Below are 22,717 nucleotides of genomic sequence, written 5' to 3' on the forward strand. Positions count from 1 at the left end.
TTTCTGTATTTATCAACTTGGATCACCAGAGTAATTTGAGGCCAACCTTTTTCAACTGGGGTTTTTCAGAACCCTAATATTCTATAAGAGGTTGCTAGGGGTTCTGCAAGAAATTATGATTGAAAAAGAGTAAACATCTGTTTTTAAACTTTGCACACCGTGCAATTCTAGCACTTGGAATTTTTATGTGCTATAACTTAGCTGCTGGTCTGCCACTTTGCTGATGTAAATGTTGTAAAATGTAGTTTGTATAAGTTAGAATTGTATTGTGAGGCTTTCATATTTTTTGGTGATTTTTATGCAGAGGTTCCCTGAGACCTGAAAATTATTTCAAGGATTCCTCCAGGGTAAAAAGGTTGAAAAGGCAGCATATTTGATTTTTAGGAAAATAAGTATTTTTCTTGTGTTGCTATATTAAATTCCTTTAACATTCTGTAGGAAAGAGAATCCCGTGAAAATTTGCGTCTGGGACTTTTGGGTCTTCCTGCTCCAAAAAACGACTTTGAAATTGTTCTACCAGAAAATGCAGAGAAGGAGCTTGAGGATCATAATGCAGATGATACATATATAGAAGATGCAGCTGATGCAGATGCTCGCAAACAGGTAAGAATGAATTTTTGAATGTGTAAAAGAGGAATTGGCAGCAGTGAATTTGTCGTCACAGAACAAAAAGATGCTTCGTGTATCTTGCCATGTACTATGATTATTTAGATCATACATCTTGCTTTAAGGCAACGGGCTAGAAACCAGAAGACTGAAATTTCTAGTCCTGCCTTAGGCTTGAAAGCCAGCTCGATAACCTTGGGCCAGTCCCTCTCAGCCCAACTTACCTCACAGGGTGGTGGTTGTGGGGAAAATAGGAGGAGGAAGGAGTATTAGGTATCTTTGCTGCCTCAAGTTACTTATAAAAATGATAAAGGCGGGATAGTAAGTAAGTAAGTAAATAAATTAATTAATTAATACTCTTCACAGAACTAACAATACAATTAGTAAGTGCAAAGTCTGCTAAAATGCTAAACTGCACATAAAGAACAACTAATGCAATTAAAAACATGAGAGAAACAGAGTTGCAGAATGCAGTTGATCTTTGCCTGATGCATGGAGATATAAGAATGGGCTTCAGACAAGGATCCTTGCAGAAAACATTCGACAGGCAAGATCCAGCAGACTCCTGATTGTCTGACTGGCCTGTTAGAAGGTCATGCAGGTTATTCTCCAGTCATTAGATATAAATGGATCATTAGAGTCATCATGATCCTGTGGTTAAGGATAATCTTTAAATTAAGATTCTTGGCCTATATTTAGACATCTCTGTGGCTGTATTTGAAAGCTCTTACATTCAGCTACAAGAAGCCACCTACATTTTAACTGCACATTGCATGAATTCAACCATTGTTATTAGATTTTGACTCACTGTATTTTGCAATCCCAGGAAACTGTTGAGTAAATCATGGGTAAGTAACTGTGACTAAGTATAATGATCACTTCCTAAACCAATAAACATTTAGGAGGCAGTTATGTAAACTTGTATGTTCCTTCATTATCAGTGAAAAAACCTGCTAGATTGCCAGTTCACAGAAAGTCAGCCCTCCCAGGTAAACCAGACAGGAAACATGACCAGATGAGCTAATTCTACTTTATTGTAAGGCTACATTAACAGGGACGCGGTGGCGCTGCGGGTTAAACCGCTGAGCTGTCGATCGGAAGGTCGGCGGTTCGAAACCGCGCGGCGGGGTGAGCTCCCGTTGCTCGTCCCAGCTTCTGCACACCAAGCAGTTCGAAAACATGCAAATGTGAGTAGATTAATTGGTACCGCTTCGGCGGGAAGGTAACGGCGTTCCGTGAGTCATGCTGGCCACATGACCCGGAAGTGTCTATGACAACGCTGGCTCCAAGGCTTTGAAACGGAGATGAGCACCGCCCCCTAGAGTCGGACACGACTGGACTTTACGTCGAGGGAAACCTTTACCTTTTTTTACATTAACAGAATCTTGCAAGTCTGAAAGTACAAATCTCCCGCCCTCCCTATTTATTGCCTGAGTAATTGTGGCGAGCCCTTCTAAGTTTCTTCCTCTGACTGTTACTCTGTTGTGGACTCCTTTCTCTTTTATCTGATCATTCCCTAGGCGGCATCTACCCCCTCCCCTCTCTTCCAAGGCTACCCTCACATTCCATCTTGGTTTAAAAGAAAATGAAGCTCCATGTGACTGTACTTGGAGATACAGGTAGTCCTGGACTTACGACCATTTGTTTAGCAACCATTCAAAATTACAACAGCACAGGGAAAAGCTACTTGCAGACAGTCCTTGCACTTAACGACCATCACTGTGTCCCTGCGGTCACATGATCAAAGTGCACTTAGGCACTTACGCTTGCACTTACGATGGTTGCAACATTCCAGGGATCACGTGATTGCTATTTGCAACCTTCCCAGCCAGCTTCCAACAAGCAAAGTCAATGGGGGAAGCAGGATTTGCTTAATGACTGCTATGATTCATTTAACAAGCATGGCAAAAGGCCATAAAATTGGGCATGACTCACTTAACAACCGCCTGGCTTAGCAATGGAAGTTCGCGCCCCAGTTGTCCTAAATTGAGGACTACCTGTATATCCGTTTTAGAATGGGAAACAGTTCAGTTACTGAATTGTTGTACCATACCTCTCTCCCCCCCTCCCCTTGCCCCTTGCCTCAGTAAACATCACTCGAGAGACTGAGAATCACTTTGGGAACTGGGACGATACCAAGAGATTGATACTGAGTGTACTGTATAAACACAGCCAGCAGTGGGGTTGGTTCTCCTGCTTGGGCCTGACAGTTGCTGGATTTGGATTTGGATTTGGATTTGGCAATGAAGATTTCCTATATCAGCTTTTATTTTGGTAATGCATATTCTAACAGTTAATTGAGTCTCTGTTTGGGACAAATTGTTCTGGTTTATGGAAGAATCGTTTTGTATTATGGAACGGGGTTCTTTTTTTTTCATCCATCGTGGCACTACATCTCTCTGTTCTTTGATTTAGGACACTTTTTTTTGTAACAGATTTTGTTGCCTTTTCACTGCGCTCTGTGTTGCTGAGAAGCCTTGCAAAAACTCACCCTGATTGCTGAAATCTCTTTCCAGACCATTCGAGAAATGGAGCGTATAAAGGCATTAAAGCGAATGCACAAAGCTGTTCAGAAAGACCTACCAAGACCTTCTGAAGTAAGTTTTCCTAATTCTAATAGATAGGTGCCTTTCTCCATAAGAAGGTAAAAGAATAGATCTTGGTAAGTTGTACTAGTCAGGTAGTAGTCGGAGGTGGAAAAAAGGGCCCATTAGGATTTGCTGCTGGTATGAATCATTCCTCATCCTTTGCTTCCTTTTTTAAAGCAGCCCTTTCAGAAAACCTATTGATGTACTTTAGATTAATTAAAAGATGTAAAAACAGTACAATATTTCTGATTTTCCTTTGTAAGCTTAAAATGTGTACATCTGTGCTCCAGTTGCGAAATGCATGAATCTAATAAAAGTAGGATTTAGTTTATAAGAGGCTGCTCCTAAGTGACTATGTGTATGATTTTTTGTTGGCTTGTTTAGGTAAATGAAACAATTCTGAGACCTTTAAATGTAGAGCCGCCTCTGACCGATTTACAGAAGAGTGAAGAACTGATTAAGAAAGAGATGATCACTATGCTTCACTTTGATCTCGTGCATCACCCTTATGGGGAAGTCCCCGGCAGCAAGAAGATGAAAGTTCCAGGGCTGGGAACCAGCAGCACAGAACATATAGCATACCTTGAACACAATCCTTACGAAAAGTTTTCAAAAGAAGACCTCAAGAAGGTCACATGATATTTATTGGTTTCATTCTTGGTCCCCATTTTGCCTGCCTATAATACTGCACTATATTTCACAAGAAAAATACCTTAAAGCCTTATTCTTGCAAGCTGAGAAAATCTATAAAGCAAGGGTGGGCAATTTTAAGGTATTAAACGTGGTACAAATGGTGAGTTTAGGGCTGAATAGGCATATACGTGTTTACAAGTGTGGCCTCCCCAACTGTGCTGTAAAAGAAGACAGTTTATTAATTCCCTGCCGCAACCAAGCAGTTGATTAGTGGGCTGCCATGGTGTGCTGTGATGTTAGACAAGTGACTCTGCTTGAAGGTTCTCCTGATACCCTGTTTTCTAGTGCAGTCATGCACTTCTGTGACTGCCAGTTGCTGAAAATCTGGGATGGATAACCTCTAGTTTGTAGACCTGATCCATCCAAACATCTGATCCAAGGGCCATGAGCAGAAGTTTGTCTCCTCAGAAACCTTCCGCCTTCCCTAGGCCTTCTCTTCCTCCCAGCGTAGTTTTTATTTCAGCTGCCCCACACTTTCTGAAAGGGGGAACAGGATAGTCAAAGAAGGATTATATGGGTCTGCGTTTTACCTTTGAAATATGAGGAGTTGAGGTAGTATCAGTTGGTAAAAATAATGCATACACATGGCCCAGCTGGAGCTCCCAGCTCTTCATCTCTCCTGCGCCTTATCCAAAGGGGAACAGTATGAAGTAGCCAGAATTGGCAGGAACTACACCTGCCATGCTTCCCAGCTGCCCTCCTCACTTTCCCTGCTTTACAGCTGCTCCTTCTCATTCTCCCTGGGACATGTACTGCAGTAAGGGACTGGAGGACAGTTCTGGAAATTTAAGCCAATCCTGTTCCCTGTTTCTGGTGTAAAACATTTTTCTGAGAATGTTTAGAACTTGTACTGAAGATTCATTGTATGGTATACCCAGTTTATATTAAGAAGTTGCTGCCTGATAATTTGGATCCCTTAACATCTGTTTTGAATGACTTTCTAACAGTTTTAACATTAGCGCAACATATTTGTCATGTCTCATCATAAATCAGGCCAACTTACTTGTGGGTCCCAAACATTTTGTATTTCACCTTCCAATTTCATTACCTTGCAGGTTTAGAAATTCAGAATAAGCACTTTAGGGCTTTTAGATTTTTATTTGGTACTGACATTGAGTGCCTGGTTTTGAGGGGGAAAATGATGGATAAAGCAAGGAAATTAAAGCTTATGTTTCAGTTTCTCAGATCAAATATTCTGGTTATTTCAGATAGATGAAATCTTTCCCTAAAACATTTATCCTTTTAAATTTTTTATCTAAGTTATGTTAATTAGTTCCCTAGCTGGGCCTAATAGATCCAGCAATCAGTTGCATGGCTTTGTAGTCCTATAATATGGATATAAGGGGGCTACTTCTCATTGTTCTTTCTTGTAGATCCATGTAGATCCCGACACCTTGACAAAAGGCTTATTCTCAACTTGCTCATGTAGATCTCTGATGCCAAAATGTGTAGAACTGTATAGAATCAATTTTCAGTGGTAACAGATATACTCAGGATATGATCGGTTGCCACTGAAAATTGATTCCAAAATGTTAAGGACAGCAAAACTCAAAAGGAGAACCTGAATGTTATTTTTTATTTATTGGCCATGTATTGGTCCAAAGAACAAAGTGTGTTCTTCATATAGGAAAAATGTCCCTGTAAACTTTTTTTGTATGCATATACTTGTTAGATTTATATCCCACCTTTTCTTTCAGGAGGTGATGTACATGGCGCACTCTCCTAGTTTTCCCCACAACAACCACCCTGTGAAGGAAGTTAGGCTGAGAGTGACTGGTTCAAAGTGATAGTTGAATTCCAGGAAAAAAATTAATGCCACTCCTTTATTCCAAACAGTCTGAAGACCTTCTGGCACAAGAGATGGAAGTTGTGAAGCAAGGGATGGGACATGGAGAGCTTTCAAGTGAAGCTTATAATCAGGTGTGGGAAGAATGTTACAGCCAGGTACTGTTCCTCCCTGGACAGAATCGCTACACGCGAGCTAATTTGGCCAGTAAAAAAGACAGGATTGAGTCACTTGAGAAGAGACTAGAGGTTAGTATAATCTTTTTTGGTCCTGATTCTGTGGCAGCTTTCGTTACTTAAAAAAATTATTGTTTAGATCTTGGATCCTGCAGGCAGTGGTAAACCATTTCTGTACTTTTATCAAGAAAAAAAAAACATGGAGGTCCCCAGGAGAGAGAGAGAGATGATAGAGAATTAAAAATACATACTGACAAGCAACAAAATGGATTACTGTTTTACCCAAAGCCTTTCCACTTACACATTAGCCAGGAGAAAAGATGGATAAGGTGTGTTTATAAATTTTCTCCAGTGGAATGACAATTTATCACTGTCCTTCCTGCTCATAGGAAGACATTTCTGAATGCCAGCACCAGGGTTAGCTTAACTAATACACCTGTGCTGGAGCCACTCAAAAGTATGAAATGGTTTTGGATCCAGCTAATTATAAGTCAGCTAACTCACTGTTGGTACATGACTCCAGAAAAATTATCTAGAATGTCTAAAAGTACTTCAGTTTTATGTTGGAAATGTGGAAAACATGACAGGTCATTTTATCATGCCTGGTGGACTAGTAAGAAAGCCAGAAAATTTTGGATTCAAATACGTGATACAAAGAATGTTAAAGATTAATATTCAGTTGAAACCAGAACTCTTCAAGTTGGGACTAATGGATAGACAATCAGAAAAGAGTTATAGACGATTGTTTTTCTATATGATAACTGCTACAAAATTATTATATATGCAAAAATGGAAAGACTCTGAAATACCTGCAATGGAGGAATGGCTAGTAAAGATGACAGAATTAGCAGAGATGGCAAAATTGACTTGCTTGATTAGAGAAAGGATAGTAACTACATTTATTAGTGACTGGAAACCCCTTATGGACTTTTTGCTGGAAAAAAACAAGAAAAAAATGAACATGTGATTTAGGGGTTTGATGAAAGGGTAGATTGTGGAAAGAAGGAAATTATGTTGTAACCGTAGAGAAAGAAGGTAAAATATATCTATAATTGCTGTTAAGACCTGAAGCTGCTTCTTTATAACTTTTCCTTTTTTCTTTTCTTTTTTCGTTCTTTCTTTGCACTCCTTACTTTTCCTTTTCAAAATTTGTATTGTTTTTATTCTTTTAAAAATTTCTTCAATAAAAATCATATATACATATAGAAAGTCAGCTAACTCCTAGCATCGATTTCCTCCAGCCATCAGCACTCAAAAGGGTAGGATTAGATAGTATTGCTAGACTTGCTGCTAGACTTAAAAAAAGTTAGAAACAGTACCATTTAACTTTGCAAGTATTAAGACAAACTGCCGTAGTCTTACCTGTGCACTGAACAGATTCCTTTGCGTTCCATAACCTTAAAGCCTGCACATGACTGTTGAACGGAATTCCATATAGTTGGGGAAGGAGACTGGTAATGCATTAGCCTCTGGATTAGGGTTAAATCATCAGTGAAATTAAGTTATGTTTAAACCACAAACCAGAAGCAAAGTTTTTTGCTAGCCTGTCATGATGCTGGATGTTTCTCTCAAGTTTCAAAGGCAATTGATTAACTATACATAATGATACTTAAGGGTTTGCATAAATTACTCTAGCTTCTGTGCTTTAGACCTGGAGAATTAATTTTTTAAATGTACACCGTTAAGATCATCCAAAACTGTATTCAAGTCTTGCAATCTGAAAAGGGATTCTTACAGAAGGTTTGCAAATAAGTAGTAGTGCTATTGTATATATTATTATTAGTGATTTTGTTTTATGCAACTACATTTGCATAAAATTAATGTTTTATCTAAATGGCTATGCGTAGATCTAAAAATTTAGGAAAGGGCCTCATGTGGCGCAGAGTGGCAGGCGACAGCATTGCACCCGAAACTCTCCCCACATCCCGAGTTCGATCCCAGCGGAAGCTGGATTCTCGGGTAGCCAGCTCAGGTCGACTCAGCCTCCCATCCTTCTGGGGTTGGTAAAATGAGTACCCAGCTTGCTGGGGAAGGCGACGACTGGGGAAGGCAATGGCAAACCACCCTGCTCTATAGTCTGCCAAGAAAATGTCACGGAAGCGCCATCCCCCCAAAGGGTCAGACATGACTTGCTGCTTGCACAGGGGACCTTTCACCTTTCACCTCACAGGGGTGACAGATACAAAATTGTTTGTTTATGAATATTGCATTGGAGTGTATTGTATGTAGAAAGCGTAGCTGAAATTAACACAAATGCCAGGTAAACGTGAGAATAGTCTCCATTTATTTTTCAGAGGATTTGTAATATAGAGTATTCATATATTGATGATTGTCCAGCAGAGTGCACTATTGCTCTACAGCATCTTTCATTATGTGGTCATACGACAGGGAAGATGAACTGCTTTCTTAAATACGCCAGCACAGTAATTTTCTTACCAAATTAAACTGGTGTGGTGCCTTAAATATGAGTATTAAATATTCACTCAGATTTGTGACCATACAAATTAAGACTCTCATTTTATTAACGTTTACTTGGAAGAAAATTTCACCAAGTTCACTAAGTCTTATTTCTTAATACACAAACACACATGTTGGATGGCAGTGTAAAAACATATTACAAATGAAATATTTTGATTTTTTAAAGCTGTTACCTTCATGGTGCCATGTGCATTGTTTTGTTAGTCTTGTTTGGGATTTAGAGAATGATTCTTTAATCTTCCTTTGATTCCCCTACATGTCCCCTCAGCTATTCTGTAAATATTAGTATATACAAACTGAATTATTCAGTGTACTATTTCAGTAAATTATACATGAATGTAGAGTGAGTACTCTGTGTGTACATATGTGTATGGATTATTATTTGTTTGTTTGTTTAAATTTAAATAAATTTATTTAAATTTATTGGTCACCCAACTCCAAATATCCATACACAGAGATACATGAACACGTTTTCATGAAATTGTTAGAAAATATGTTCACTTTATTTTTTGCTGAAGTCTGCTAAAGCCTATTTTGTGGGATATCAGTGCAGGGCTTCATGCTGATATTTATTTATATTTCAAATTTCTGTCACCGCCCATCTCCCCCAAAGGGGGACTCTTTGATATATAGACAGACTTTGAAGGGACAAGGCAATTTTCTGTTTGTCCTTCCCTCCCATCTGCTGCAAAGGATGGAGAGATGGCATATGCTTTTGGCATATGCTCTTTGGTTAGTTCATTCATTCATTTATCCAATTTGTCCCCGCTCATCTCCCATCGGAGGAGATCACTCTTTACATGAAATAGTGATGAAAATCTCTGATGCTGCTAAGCAAGTCTCCCCCCTCCCCCCCCCCCGGTTTAAGACTGGAATTTCTAAGCCACTCTTTCAGATGTGTGCTATGCAAAACAATACTTTCATGGGAAGATGTTGTTTTATGTTAGTAAGTCAAGTTTAAGTGTTCTTCTCCTTTAATAGTAATTTTTAGTTCCTTCTGGTTGCCTCTAGTGACCAACCTTCAAAATCCCATCCTATCATGTTTTTTTTTAAAGAATTCAAAACAAAAGCATTTTCCCACAGGAAGGGGGAAATATCTTATAATTAATTCCAAAACTTTATTTCAAATCCATCTGGACCCTTAGTACATTTGTAACTTTCCAAAATCAAAGTTCTAATAACCCTTTTGCTGTTAATTCCAAAAGAAAATTTCTAAATCCTTAAACTTTTATTTAAAACTTCTTTCACTAAGGATTGGAGGAAACTCACCCAGTGCTATAAAACTTGTTGATCTAAAGGTTCCTAATAGTCGAAAATCAATTAACGAGCAATTTCCAAAAGTGATTAGAAAAGGAAGTATGCGAACCCAGTGTCCTTTGTAAAGGCGCCAACCGCAGTATGAGCAAAGATGACTTTCCCTTGTCTCCCAGAGCTCTAAACCTGCTGGAGACCACTGTCTTGTCTCCTTGTGAGGAGCAACTGCCTGGAGCACGTATGGGCGATCTCAAGACCTCTCCTTGTCCAGAGAGGAATTATCAGAGTCAGTCTCCTTGCTGGCTCTTCATTCTGCCATAGTCATCGGCTTCACTTTTCGTGGAGCCGTCTTCAGTTTGCCATTTCTTCCCCTTCGTTTAGAATTGAGAAATGTTTGCCAAATTCATTCTCCCATCATTTTAAAGCAAAAAAACATGTTTGCACAAATGGCCATTTCAGACGCTTGCTTTACATTCTATTTATTTGAAAAACACAGCTCATGCCACTGGAATTCCAGAAGCACTTTGTGTTCTAAATCTATTCTATGTTCCATTCCATGCATTTTTAATGAATGGTATTTTTATAAATTGGTATTAATATTATGACTTTATATATCTAATTAAAGTTACTTGGGGACGCCTCGATGTGGATTTTGCTTAATAAGGTGCAGCAAGTCTTCGTAAATACCCTTTGTAAGTACAGCCCATTTTAAAATCAATTGTGCAAATTATATAATATGGCACCATAAGTGTATTTCAATTATATTTCAAAGGGGGAAAAAGTCCTGAATGTACAAATAGGGGGTGAGAACCCATGGCTTGCACACGTCTCTTGTAGAGCCTTGGTATGGGCAGTAAATAGGTATTTGACATTTTCTCTGTGTCTACTGCCAATAGTAACAGAAATACTGCCTTCTGCTTCCCCTTCACTGGAAGGAAAACACACTATTATGTCTTCCCCTTTTTTGCCATTAAAAGGGGTTGAAAGTGATATGTGGTGGGAGAGAAAGAACAAGGCTACAATTGATGAAAGAAAAGGGAGAGGTGAGGGGTGGGGTAAAAGAGGCTGGCTATTGGAGAAGAGAGAAAAGAGAATAACAAATAGGGATGTTGTGCAAAAGTGTGTACTGTGAATTTTAATATTGAAATCAGTGCTGGGTGCCAAAATTGCAGTTTTTGGGGTGGGGGAGAGGTGTTTGTATTAATCCATTTGCAGAAGAATAAGGACAGGAAGAAATGTTCCAGAATTTTGGGGGGAAACTGGAAGAAATTTTACAGAAATTTGCTGTCGTAGGGTGGGTTATTACAGTAATGAGAAGTGCAGAACAGGTCTGTGTGCAGACACTTCTTTCATTCAAGGGTACTGAGTTCAATTGGTTTACTGCAATTAATCTGTAAAATTTACTACAAGGAAAGTTCCACGAATCCTCTGTGTAATGGTTGCCTATTCTAAAACACCATCAGACTCATGAGCAGGAGTGCAAAGATATCTGATTTATTAAAGAATAGTATGCAGGATCACAGAGAAAGCTGAGAATGATGAAAGCATGCCAAATTCAAAGTAAAAACCCTCGATGCAAATGAAATCCCTCCCCCTGTAAAATCTTCTCAAGTTCACAATCCCAGGTGCTCCTAACAGTCTCTGATGGTCTTTGGGAAAAGGCCTTGAACAGATAACATAACCCAAACACATTCCATCGCACTGATTACACAGACAGAGCTTGGTACAAGGTCTCACAGCAGCTCCCTCCCAAACAGAAACGCGCGTCAGCGCCATGGCATGTGAAATGTTATGATGTATATACTACATTGAAACAGTGAACATGACATGCTGCCCCCCAAAAAATAAAGAATACATTAAGCAGCAGGCTTCAAAGGGTAAGCGAGGTGGAAACGGTTACCTAAAGCAGGAGCGTTAACATGGGCAGACACCCATTCAGGATGAGGAAAGTATTTCCATCGGACCAGATACTGCAGGGTGCCTCAAACCTTGCAAGAATCAACAATGTCTTTGACTTCAAAGTGTTGTTGGCTGTCAATCATAATTGGAGCAGGAGGAGGAGGTTGAGGGTGCCAACGCGGTGAGTGGTGCACAGGCTTAAGCAAGCTGCAATGAAAAACAGGGTGCAAGCGTTTCAAATTGTGAGGCAGTTCCAATTTAACAGTAACTGGATTGACAAGATGAACAATAGGGAAAGGACCAATGAATTTGGGAGCAAGTTTTTTAGAGGGTTGTGGTGATTTGATAAATTTAGTAGATAGATACACCTGATCCCCAACTTTGAAGTCGTGTTGTAAAGAGCGATGCTTATCAGCTTGAGACTTGTAAGCAGCCTGGGCGTCAGCTAAAGCTTGTTGAATTACTGGTCAGGAATTGGACAGTTTAACAGCCCAGTCAGATGTAGAACATGCTTAGGAAGGGGGCCGTGGCAGTTCAGGGATGGGGACAAAGTCGTGACCAGAAACCAAGCGAAAAGGGGTTTCTCCGGTACTTTGATGCACAGTATTGTTGTAAGCAACTTCAGCAAAAGGTAATAACTCCACCCAATTGTCCTGATGGTAGTTAATGTATGCTCTGAGAAACTGTTCAAGAGTGGAGTTTAAAATCTCAGTAGAACCATCAGTCTGTGGATGGGACGATGTGAACAGAGCTTGTTTGGTGCCAATCAATTTTAAAAAAGATTTCCAAAACTGGGAAGTAAACTGCGTGCTGCGGTCAGAGATCAAATGGGAGGGGCTACCGTGGAGGCAGTAGATGTGGAGAAATAGGTGCGCCAATTGTGGGGCTGATGGGATGGATGCACATGGAATGAAATGAGCTTGTTTAGTGAAAAAGTCTTTTACAACCAAAATGACTGTTTTCTTCTGACTGGGAGGTAGGTCCACAATGAAATCCATAGAAATCTCGTCCCAGGGGCGGGATGGACTGGCCACTGGCTGTAGAAGCCCCTGTGGCTTCCCCCCTTTTCATTTTGACATGGCACAAACAGGACAAGAAGCAACATAGTCTTTTACATCATGTCTTAAGGTTGGCCACCAAAATTGACGGTGAACCAAATGCAAGGTTTTGACAAAACCAAAGTGTCCAGCAAGTTTATCATCATGAGAATGCTGTAAAACATCAGCTCTTAAAGTTTCAGGCACATAAAGGCGGTGTTCCACCCACGCCAGACCGTTTTCAAAAGAAACATTGTCTCTATTAGCTAGCAACCAAGTGTCAGATTTCAGTGCCTGGAGAAAGTTCTTCTGTAACTGACAAGGAACTTGCACTTTCCGCTTCCCAGACTGTGCTGGGGGTGGGGTTGCTTGCGCACGGGACTTGCTCTGAGTGACACCAACCAAGCCCAGTTGTGGTTCAGTTCCAACCACATCTGCCACCTGGTCAAGGTCCTGAGGTAACATGACAAAGCATCGGCCAGAAAGTTTTTCTTTCCCGGAATAAATTTTAACTGGAAGTTAAAGCGACTGAAAAACTGAGCCCAGCTAATCTGTTTAGGGCTGAGACGCCAGGGGGTGCGGAGGGCTTCCAAATTCTTGTGATAGGTCCAAACCTCAAAAGGGCATTTAGCTCTTTCAAGGAGATGGCGCCAGGTTTCTAAAGCTGCTTTTACAGCAAACACCTCCTTTTCCCAAACATGCCAACAGTGTTCTGTTTCAGAAAATTTCCTGGATAGATAAGCGCAGGGATTTAAGCAATTTTCTGAATCCCTTTGTAACAAAATAGCCCCAATAGAGGAGTCAGAAGCATCAACTTGGGCCACAAAGGGGTGTTCAAGATCAGGGTGCTGTAGAACAGGCTCAGCAGTGAAAAGGGTTTTTAGTTTCTCAAATGCTGCCTGGCATTCAGGCATCCAATTCAGCTCTGCCCCAGGGTTTTTTACTTTGCGTGTCTCCCCCAAGCCCTTGGTACGGAGTAAATCAGTGAGGGGCAGAGCAATCTCAGCGAACCCCTGGATAAATTGCCAATAGAAATTACTGAACCCTAGGAAACTTTGTAATTGCCTCTGGGTGCGGGGGCGTTCCCAACTTAGAATCTCCTGAATTTTTGCAGGGTCCATTTCTATACCCCGATCAGACACTCGATAGCCCAGATAGTCAAGCTCGGTTTTGTGAAACTCACATTTGGAAAGTTTGGCATAGAGTCTGGCATCTCTAAGTTTGCATAACACCTGTCTGAGGAGGCGTTCGTGTTCCTCCTCGGTTTCAGTGTAAATGAGAACATCATCTAAATAGACCAGAACCCCTTTAAACAAATAATCATGTAACACTTCATTAATCAATTGCATGAAGACCCCAGGCGCCCCTGCCAACCCAAAAGGAAGGACTTTGTATTGAAACGATCCTAGTGGGCAATTAAAAGCAGTTTTCCACTCATCCTCAGCCTTTATGCGAATGCGGAAGTATGCTTCGCGAAGATCGAGCTTTGAGAAAATCTTGCCCTTTGACAAATGAGCTAACATGTCCTTCATGAGGGGTAGAGGGTACTTGTTGACAATACAGACGGAATTTAACCCACGATAGTCCGTGCAGAGTCGAAGCGTGCCATCCTTCTTTTCCCAGAATAACACAGGGGCTCCAACTGGGGAATTAGGTCCAATAAACCCCCTTGACAGATTTTTGTCAATGAAGTCCCGTAATGCCTCGAGTTCCTTCGGGGTCATCAGGTAAATTTTAGGCTTGGACAATTGAGCATTGGGGACCAACTCTATTGCACAGTCAGTTTTCCGGTGGGGGGGGGGTAACTGATCTGCTTCCATCTCCCCAGATACGTCAGCAAATTCTTGGTATTGAGCAGGCAAGCCTTCTAAAAATGGCAAGTCAGGGCGTGGCATGGCGATCGCTGCCCTTCCAACCCCTGCACGTGCAACTATTTTCACTGTAGGAGCTTGGTAGAATCCATCTGTAAAAGTCACAGTTCTGTGCTCCCAATTTATATAGGGGCTTCAATAGGTCAACCATGGGATCCCCAGGATTTCCAAGGGATTGCCAACAGGTGCTATAACGAATTTCAAAGCCTCATGGTGGCTGCCCATTTGCATTGCCACAGTTCCAGTGAAATGGGTTGCCACCCCCCCCCCCCCGCCGTTGAACCATCCAACTATGTGAAGATCAAAGGCTGCTGGAGGGGGAAACTAGGCAGGTCCAAAGCAGCAACCAGATCAGGGTGAATTAAACACCTGGAGCACCCAGAGTCAACTAAAGCCCATACCTCTGTAGTCTTTGTGCATGAACCCAATTTCACTTTTACTGATAAAGTTGGACAGTCAGCACTCACCATAGCATCTTCGCACCCATCCTCTTCCACCTGTCCGCTGGTGCCCTTCATGGCAGGTGGCTGGCATTTCCCGCCGGCTCCTTAGAGTCGTCTTCAGCCTCTCCCGAGAAGTAGATTACTTCCTCAGCGTCGGCTGTCCCTTTGGCTGCTGTCATTCGCCGCAAGGTGGGGGGGCAATTTGGCCAGGGCTTCTCCGCTCAATCTCCAGCCTTGGCTTTTCGGCAATCAGCTGCTTGATGGCCCTCCTTTCCACATCGGAGATATCTCGTAGCGCCAATCTCTCTTCTCATCCCAGGCTCTATAGCTTGGCCGGTCAGCAGTCGCAGCACTTCGGGGTCCCCTCATGGTGGCGGGTGGTTTTTCAGATTTTCTAGTTTGCATGAAGGTATGCTGAGCGTGCTCAGCCTTGCCTGCCAGACAGATCCAGTCATACAATGACTCAGGGTCGTCTCTGCACAACGCCCAACGCAGGACGTCCTGGTTGAATCCCTCTTTAAAACGCTCTATCAGAGTGGACTCAGACCAGTCAGTGATTTTCCCAGCCAGAGCTTTAAACTCTAGGGCGTAATCAGCTACTGACAATTGGCCCTGGGTGAGATCCTTCAGCGCCTTCTTAGCTCTTGCCTTGGCCAGGAGATCTTCAAAATGCAGCTTTAACGCCCACATGAAATCATCAAAATAATCAAGTGCAGGGGAGTCAGCATCACTTAATTGAACATACCAGTCAGCCGCTTGACCCTTCAATTTGGTGGCAATGGCAGTTATTTTAGCCTCTTCGGAAGGGAAGCATGCCCCAAACTGCCTTATGCAACTTTTAGCATTAGTTAAAAAGAAAGATAACTTTGTTGGATCCCCATCAAACTTAACAGAAAAGTCTCTCACTCCACCTCCCCTTGGAGTGGGACCAGCAGTCCCTTGGGTGGTTGGGCCCCAGGTTACCGTAGCTTTCCCTTTTCGGGGTGTGGATACTGATGGCCGGCAGGCTCTGCGGGGTGGAGATAAATCCCGGAGCCGTCTCCAGCCCCGCTCCGCCGGCGGTCTGGATAGGAGGACAACAATCCTTCAGGCAGACCCCACTGAAAGCAATAAAGATAGCAGTTTAAGAATAAACAAAATATTCTTTCAGAATAAAATTTAAAAACAATTCAATTAGATATCTTAATTACTTGTTGTTTATTCATTCAGTCGCTTCCGGCTCTTCGTGACTTCATGGACCAGCCCACGCCAGAGCTTCCTGTCGGTCGTCAACACCCCCAGCTCCCCCAGGGACGAGTCCGTCACCTCTAGAATATCATCCATCCACCTTGCCCTTGGTTGGCCCCTCTTCCTTTTGCCCTCCACTCTCCCTAGCATCAGCATCTTCTCCAGGGTGTCCTGTCTTCTCATTGTGTGGCCAAAGTATTTCAGTTTGGCCTTTAATATCATTCCCTCAAGTGAGCAGTCTGGCTTTATTTCCTGGAGGATGGACTGGTTTGATCTTCTGGCAGTCCAAGGCACTCTCAGAATTTTCCTCCAACACCACAGTTCAAAAGCATCGATCTTCCTTCTCTCAGCCTTCCTTATTGTCCAGCTCTCACAGCCATATATTACTCCAGGGAAAACCATTTCTTTAACAATGTGGACCTTTGTTGTTAGTCTGATGTCTCTGCTCTAAACTATTTTATCGAGATTTGTCATTGCTCTTCTCCCAAGGATTAAACGTCTTCTGATTTCCTGACTGCAGTCAGCACCTGCAGTAATCTTCGCACCTAGAAATACCAAGTCTTGCACTGCTTCTACATTTTCTCCCTCTATTTGCCAGTTATCAATCAAGCTGTTTGCCATAATCTTGGTTTTTTTGAGGTTTAGCTGCAAGCCAGCTTTTGCACTTTCTTCTTTCACCTTGATCATAAGGCTCCTCAGTTCCTCTTCGCTTTCAGCCATCAATGTGGTATCTGCATATCTGAGATTGTTAACGTTTCTTCCAGTGATTTTAACTCCAGCCTTGGATTCCTCAAGCCCAGCATGTCACATGATGTGTTCTGCGTACAAGTTGAATAGGTAAGGGTGAGAGGATACAGCCCTGCTGTACTCCATTCCCAATCTTAAACCAGTCCGTTGTTCTGTGGTCTGTTCTTACTGTTGCTGCTTGGTCGTTACACAGATTCTTCAGGAGGCAATACCACCAATCCCAATACCACTAAGAACTTGCCACAATTTGTTATGGTCCACACAGTCAAAGGCTTTAGAATAGTCAATAAAACAGAAATAGATGTTTTTCTGAAACTCCCTGGCTGTTTCCATTATCCAGCAGACATTGGCAATTTGGTCCCTAGTTCCTCTGCCTTTTCTAAACCCAGCTAGTACATCTGGCAGTTCTTGCTCCATGAATTGCTGAAGTCTCCCTTGCAGGATCTTGAGCATTACCTTACTGGCATGTGAAATGAGTGCCACTGTTCGATAGTTTGAACATTCTTTAATGTTTCCCTTTTTTGGTATGGGGATATAAATTGATTTTTTCCAATCTGATGGCCATTCTTGTGTTTTCCAAATTTGCTGGCATATATATGAAAGAATATAGTTGTATATAAAAAAAAGATTTCAAGTCTTAATGAGTACAGTTCCATTCCCCAGAGTAATCTTCCTCTGAGCCATGTGCCCAATATAAATTTAAACTTCTAAATAGATATAGTGCAATTTAATACCTGATAACAGAAGTCCTGACTGGTTAACTGCTGTATTCCATTCATTCCATTCTGTTTATTTTTACTTTCACCGCCCATTTATTTGTGACTATCAGTATGAATTTTCATCTCTTTTCCAAATTCTTTTTGGATTTTTTATCATTGAACTTTCTACCAACAGAGCAGTTTACAATTTAAAATAGATTTTTGAATGCAGCATGCTGGCTTTTGCAACAGTAATGTATTTTTATTGCAGCAATCAATAAAAGTAATGTAAATTTATAAATATTTATTTTGGATATATTTGTAGATTGGACAATGTCCCCCCCCCTTTTTTTTTGGTGTTTAAATGGTTCTTTAAGTTCCAGAGAGCAGTCCTGCACTTGCTTGTTCAATGGCGTTTACACACTGCACTGGAAGTATAGGATTGCCCCATCAGAAAAATTGTCATGGCTTATGTTTACATAGTTTCAGCTTTCTCTGTTTTCTCTCTCCCTGCCCTATCTTTCTCTTTGTATATTTTGTGGTTTCCAGGACACTGGTTAAATAATGGAAAAGTCTCAGGAATAATAGGAAGTAATTGAAAATGGGTTTGGGTATTACTGCTCATTTGTTTATTTTGGAAAAAGACGATTCTTCCTTTTCTCGGTAGGAATATATTGTCTTACAAATAAGGGATACCAACGTTTTCTCAGAAAAAATAACTGGAATTTCAGCCTAGTATCTGAGCGTTTATGGCCTCAAATTATTTGTTGTAGTTAGCATTATATGGAGTCAGCAATTTGTAATAAAGGATTATTTCAATGGCTGAGGCTGTTCCTTGACTGTTTTATAGGATTCAAAGATTTCCTGTATTAGATCTTTTTTTTTAGGTTTCTACATAATCCTGAAAAATATGTGACTTCTTTAAGGAATCAATTTATTGAAATAGCTACATTTTTAATGTGAGTCCTTAAAGCAGCTATGTCTGTTTTTAGGCTTGTGTGAAAGCCTGAAAAAAATACTTAGGCTCTTAAGGAGCTCCTGCATTTGTGCTTTTGCATATTCCAAAGCAACTCATTTATGAAACATGAACCATCCTAATAAATAGTCTTTTGACGCAATCACAATTCACTGTCTCCTCTAAACAAAATATTCTGAAGACTTCTTTGGTTTGTTTTAAAATTTCATATGTTCTGAGATAACAGTCATGATACAGCGTACAGCCTGTACATTGTACAAATCCATCCTGGATAACTAATTTGAATGTGTGCAGCATTTTAATAATGGTTGGAGGCTTCCATGTGTTTAAATGTGATAAATGGTAATTCATAGATTACTATGGTTTCAGGTCTGCTTAGTGCTCAGTGGACATGGCAGTTGCTCTACAATTAACTTGGAGCGCTTAACCACATAGCTTTATCATTCTGGTTTATCAGGAATGATCAAGGGTGCTTCTGCTTGTTTTCCTTTCCTGCAACTAAGTGTTCAGCATTGAGAATGAATCCGGATTCTGATACTGGTTGGTTAGAGAGGATACTGGAGGGAAAAAAAAAACTTCCTGTGTTCTTTAGAATATGCTTGTTAGTGTTGCAACAGGAATTGTCAAAAGGGATTTTCAGTTGTTTGAGAAATGTCTTTTTAACAAGGTACTTGCCACCTGAATTTCCTGTAAGCATTTGTGTTGTGATATGGTGAAGAGTGGAATTAACCAGTTATTTTAAGGGAATGTCTTTTTTAGATTATAGCCCACATCCTCAAGTACTAAAATTTATTTCAGTCTGTGAAAGCTCATGCTTTTAAAATTCCAAAACGCTGAAAATGGTTTTCAGAACCTTTATTTGGCATAATGCAAAGACTGTCCAAAGTTCAGTCCCAATGGAATGTAGGCATAAGCCACATACAGAAAACTGGATCCTGTCAGATTCTTCAACTACTGTTTGTCCCAAAATTGTTTGCCCCCAAATTCTCCCAAGAACAGCTATGAAGAAAGGCAACTATATTGTTGAGTCCATTAGCATAAATTTATTGTTATCTTTGTAACTTAGCTTTAGCTTTACTAACGCTACCATCCAGTATCTTGTGTGTGTTCTCACTTGGGGTGTTTTTTAAGCTTAAACTTTCCTGTCTGCTCTGTTATCTCTTGTTTAAAATGTCCAGAATCCTGCTTTTGCACTGTTGAGTAGTGTGGATGGGTTTATTTACAAAGATAGCTTCTATTCTTAAACATTTAAGATTCTCCTGTATCATATCTATACATACACATCTTAGGGAAGAAAATAAATGTAAGGTATAAATCTCTTCTGTTGCAGCTCAGCAGATGTGTGTATGTGTGTGTTACAGATATGTAATCATTAAATAATCATGCCGCATTCATAAAATACATTTGTCAACAGATTAACCGAGGCCACATGACTACTGAAGCTAAGAGAGCTGCCAAGATGGAAAAAAAGCTGAAGATCTTGCTTGGTGGTTATCAGTCTCGAGCCATGGGACTCATCAAGCAATTAAATGACTTGTGGGACCAAATTGAACAAGCTCATCTTGAACTGTGCACATTTGAAGAATTAAAGAAGCATGAAGATGCAGCTATCCCAAGGAGACTAGAGGTAAAATTGTGAAATGTTATTCTACAGGCCATCTCTGAAAAAAATGACAGTGGTAAAAGAAATGAACTAAGTAATGCAGTGTTTATAACAACACTTTTTCAAAGCTGGCATATGATACAGTCATTATATTTAGATTTTTTGTTTTTGTTTTTTAGATTTCCCTTTGCTATATAGTGCATGTCATTTTATTCTCCCTAAATTTTTGAGCATTTTATAAACTTTGTTAGAAGTTAGCTCTTTCTACAGACTCGTGCTAAACTCTTTGTCTCTAGATTTGTGTTGTCCCTTCGTGGGGAAAATAAAGACTTGCCTGTGTACCTCATCAGGAAAGTTTGACTAGTCCTTCCCTGCCATACTAAGGGTAGCCTGCTGTTCCTTCCAGGCCATTTTAAGCTGACTATTCCATTTGCTCTTGCAGTGCCTAAAAGAAGATGTTCAACGGCAACAGGAAAGAGAAAAAGAACTTCAGCAGAGATTTGCAGAATTCATGCTGGACAAGGAAACATTTCAGTCAAAATATTAAGCCTCATATTTTGCTTATACCATGACACCATTGTTCGTAACATTTTTCAGATGCAGCTGATAAAATTTTGATATGTCTCTCCCTTTAGAATCAAGCACAAGCAAAAGTGCTAGCAAATGTATATTGTGTTTTAAGTAGATGCTTTGTACCACACAGTCGTGCACCTTTTCCTTTGGAAGGAAGAAGCAGAATTAAAATGCATACACCCTGATCTAACAAGGATAATTTGCATGCTGTAAAAGTGCTATACAGGGTAAACATTCAACACCCAGCTTTTAATTCTTCACACCATCTTTTTGCTGAAGTTACTGTCTTTTTAGTATTTCACCAATGTTAAGATCCAGGGAAAGTATATATTTAAAAGTCTGTGTGCCACTGATTACTGTGAATCTGGAATGTAAAGCTGTGTATTAAAGTGTATTTGTGTCTAATGCCTTGAATGGTATCTAAACTTGTTTGCAGGAGAAACTAAGTAACAGCATTTATTATGAGCATTCATAATAAGTTTATGCATTTCATGTTTCATTTTCTGGATATTCTGTTGATCATAAAATAAAAAGTACAGGTTCATAAACTTGGTGTGTATGACATAAGGGTCAACTCTGTCAGAATATGAAATCAGGTAAAGATGACCTCAGACTTAAAATATGGGACTTAAAGCTTACTTTCACAAGGTCTTGGTAGATAAACAGTTTTCTCTGGGAAAAACATAAACTTCTTTTAGGCATTTAAATCTGCATCAAAAAAATGAAGGCTGTTCCTGCTTTCCTATTTTTGATGTTGTTTTAAAGCCCTGAAATAACCAAATCACAATACAGCAAATACCCTCCAAATTCCAAAACAATGCCTTTCCCATGCCAAAAAATGCCCTGTTCTGCCATCACGCAGGGACCTCTGTCTAGGAAAATTCTGAAGCTGGGATATCTGGGGGCTGCTGTTGCTGCTGGTGATCACTATCTGTGGGAGCCAGTTGGAGCCCCTGCAGGTCTACTTGCCAGGAGGCAGCTTCTCTGCAGCTAGAGAACTACCTGCACACCCCCTCAGCACTGTGTGAGTTGGCCTTCCCCTTGGGATGGACTTCCCTTGCCTAGCCCATTATTCTGGCTTTAAGGAGAGCCCCAACCTGGGTGGCTTGTAGCCCCTCGCCCTTTTCTCCCTGTTCCCTCATGGCCGCCTCCCCTCCATTCCTGGCCTCTCATTGCCCAGCTTCCCTCTGGATTGCCCTCTCTGTCATGAGTACTGATGGTGAGCAGGAGGAGGCCCCTATCCAGGGGGGAAAATGCATGTGTAGTACTGAGGAATTAAGCAGCCATTCAAAGCGAGACAGATCAGACCCACCTTTGGGGTTTATCTGTTGGAGTTTTTCCCACGCTTCTTCAGTTTGTTAGGATTTTCTGTCTAATGTAGCAGTAATAAAACACTAGAGACCTATGCCTTGTCTCAGTGTGGTTCCTGACTGTTAGGACAGAAAATCCTAACAAATTCTTACTGCCATTGAAAGAGGGAGGAACGAAAAAAAAGGAAGAGACATTTGGGAAAATGTCTTCGGAAAACCAGGAAATTCGGCAAGCCATCCAACAACTGGCAGCAGCATTGCAACAACACCAAGTAGATCTCCAGATCAACACGTTACAAGCAGCCATGCTACAGCAGTTACAACAACCAGCTCCGATTAACCCACAACTGGTGCCAGCAGCAGCAGCTCCGCCAGTAGTCTTGAGATCCCAGGGCAGTCTACCAGAGAAGTTTGCAGGAGAAGCAGGGCAGTTGAGAACCTTTCTCACAAAGTGCACAATGCTTTTCGACAGCAGACCGGTAGAGTTTCCCACAGACAGAACCAGAGTCACCTTCACTTTAAGTCTGCTAAAGGGCCCAGCAGCCAAATGGGCTATTCCCATGGTGGAGAACAACAACCCAATTCTCAACGACTAACAGAATTTTCTGGCAGGGTTCCGACCACACTTTGATGACCCGATCAGAGAGGACACTGCCAGCCGGGAAATTTGGAAGCTCAAGCAAGGCAACAAGAGGGTGGGAATTTACATTGCTGATTTCAAGCTGGGAGCAGGAGATCTGAATTGGAATGAG

At 41.0% G+C, this 22,717-nt stretch overlaps 1 protein-coding gene across 1 annotated transcript in view; it reads left to right on the forward strand.

Annotated features, from left to right (window-relative positions):
* CDC5L (cell division cycle 5 like) overlaps positions 1-21,060 on the forward strand; it is a 36,030-nt gene extending 14,970 nt beyond the window's left edge. Inside the window, exons 11-16 of the mRNA XM_063317134.1 lie at positions 439-603; positions 3,123-3,203; positions 3,579-3,824; positions 5,724-5,921; positions 19,894-20,106; positions 20,525-21,060. Of these exons, the coding sequence (XP_063173204.1) occupies positions 439-603; positions 3,123-3,203; positions 3,579-3,824; positions 5,724-5,921; positions 19,894-20,106; positions 20,525-20,629 (1,008 nt within the window). The 3' untranslated portion in view covers positions 20,630-21,060. The remainder of the gene's footprint in view (positions 1-438; positions 604-3,122; positions 3,204-3,578; positions 3,825-5,723; positions 5,922-19,893; positions 20,107-20,524) is intronic.
* Positions 21,061-22,717: the final 1,657 nt, after the last annotated feature.

Source organism: Candoia aspera, chromosome 1 (assembly GCF_035149785.1).
Source record: "Candoia aspera isolate rCanAsp1 chromosome 1, rCanAsp1.hap2, whole genome shotgun sequence".
In the NCBI taxonomy this organism is placed as follows: Eukaryota; Metazoa; Chordata; class Lepidosauria; order Squamata; family Boidae; genus Candoia; species Candoia aspera.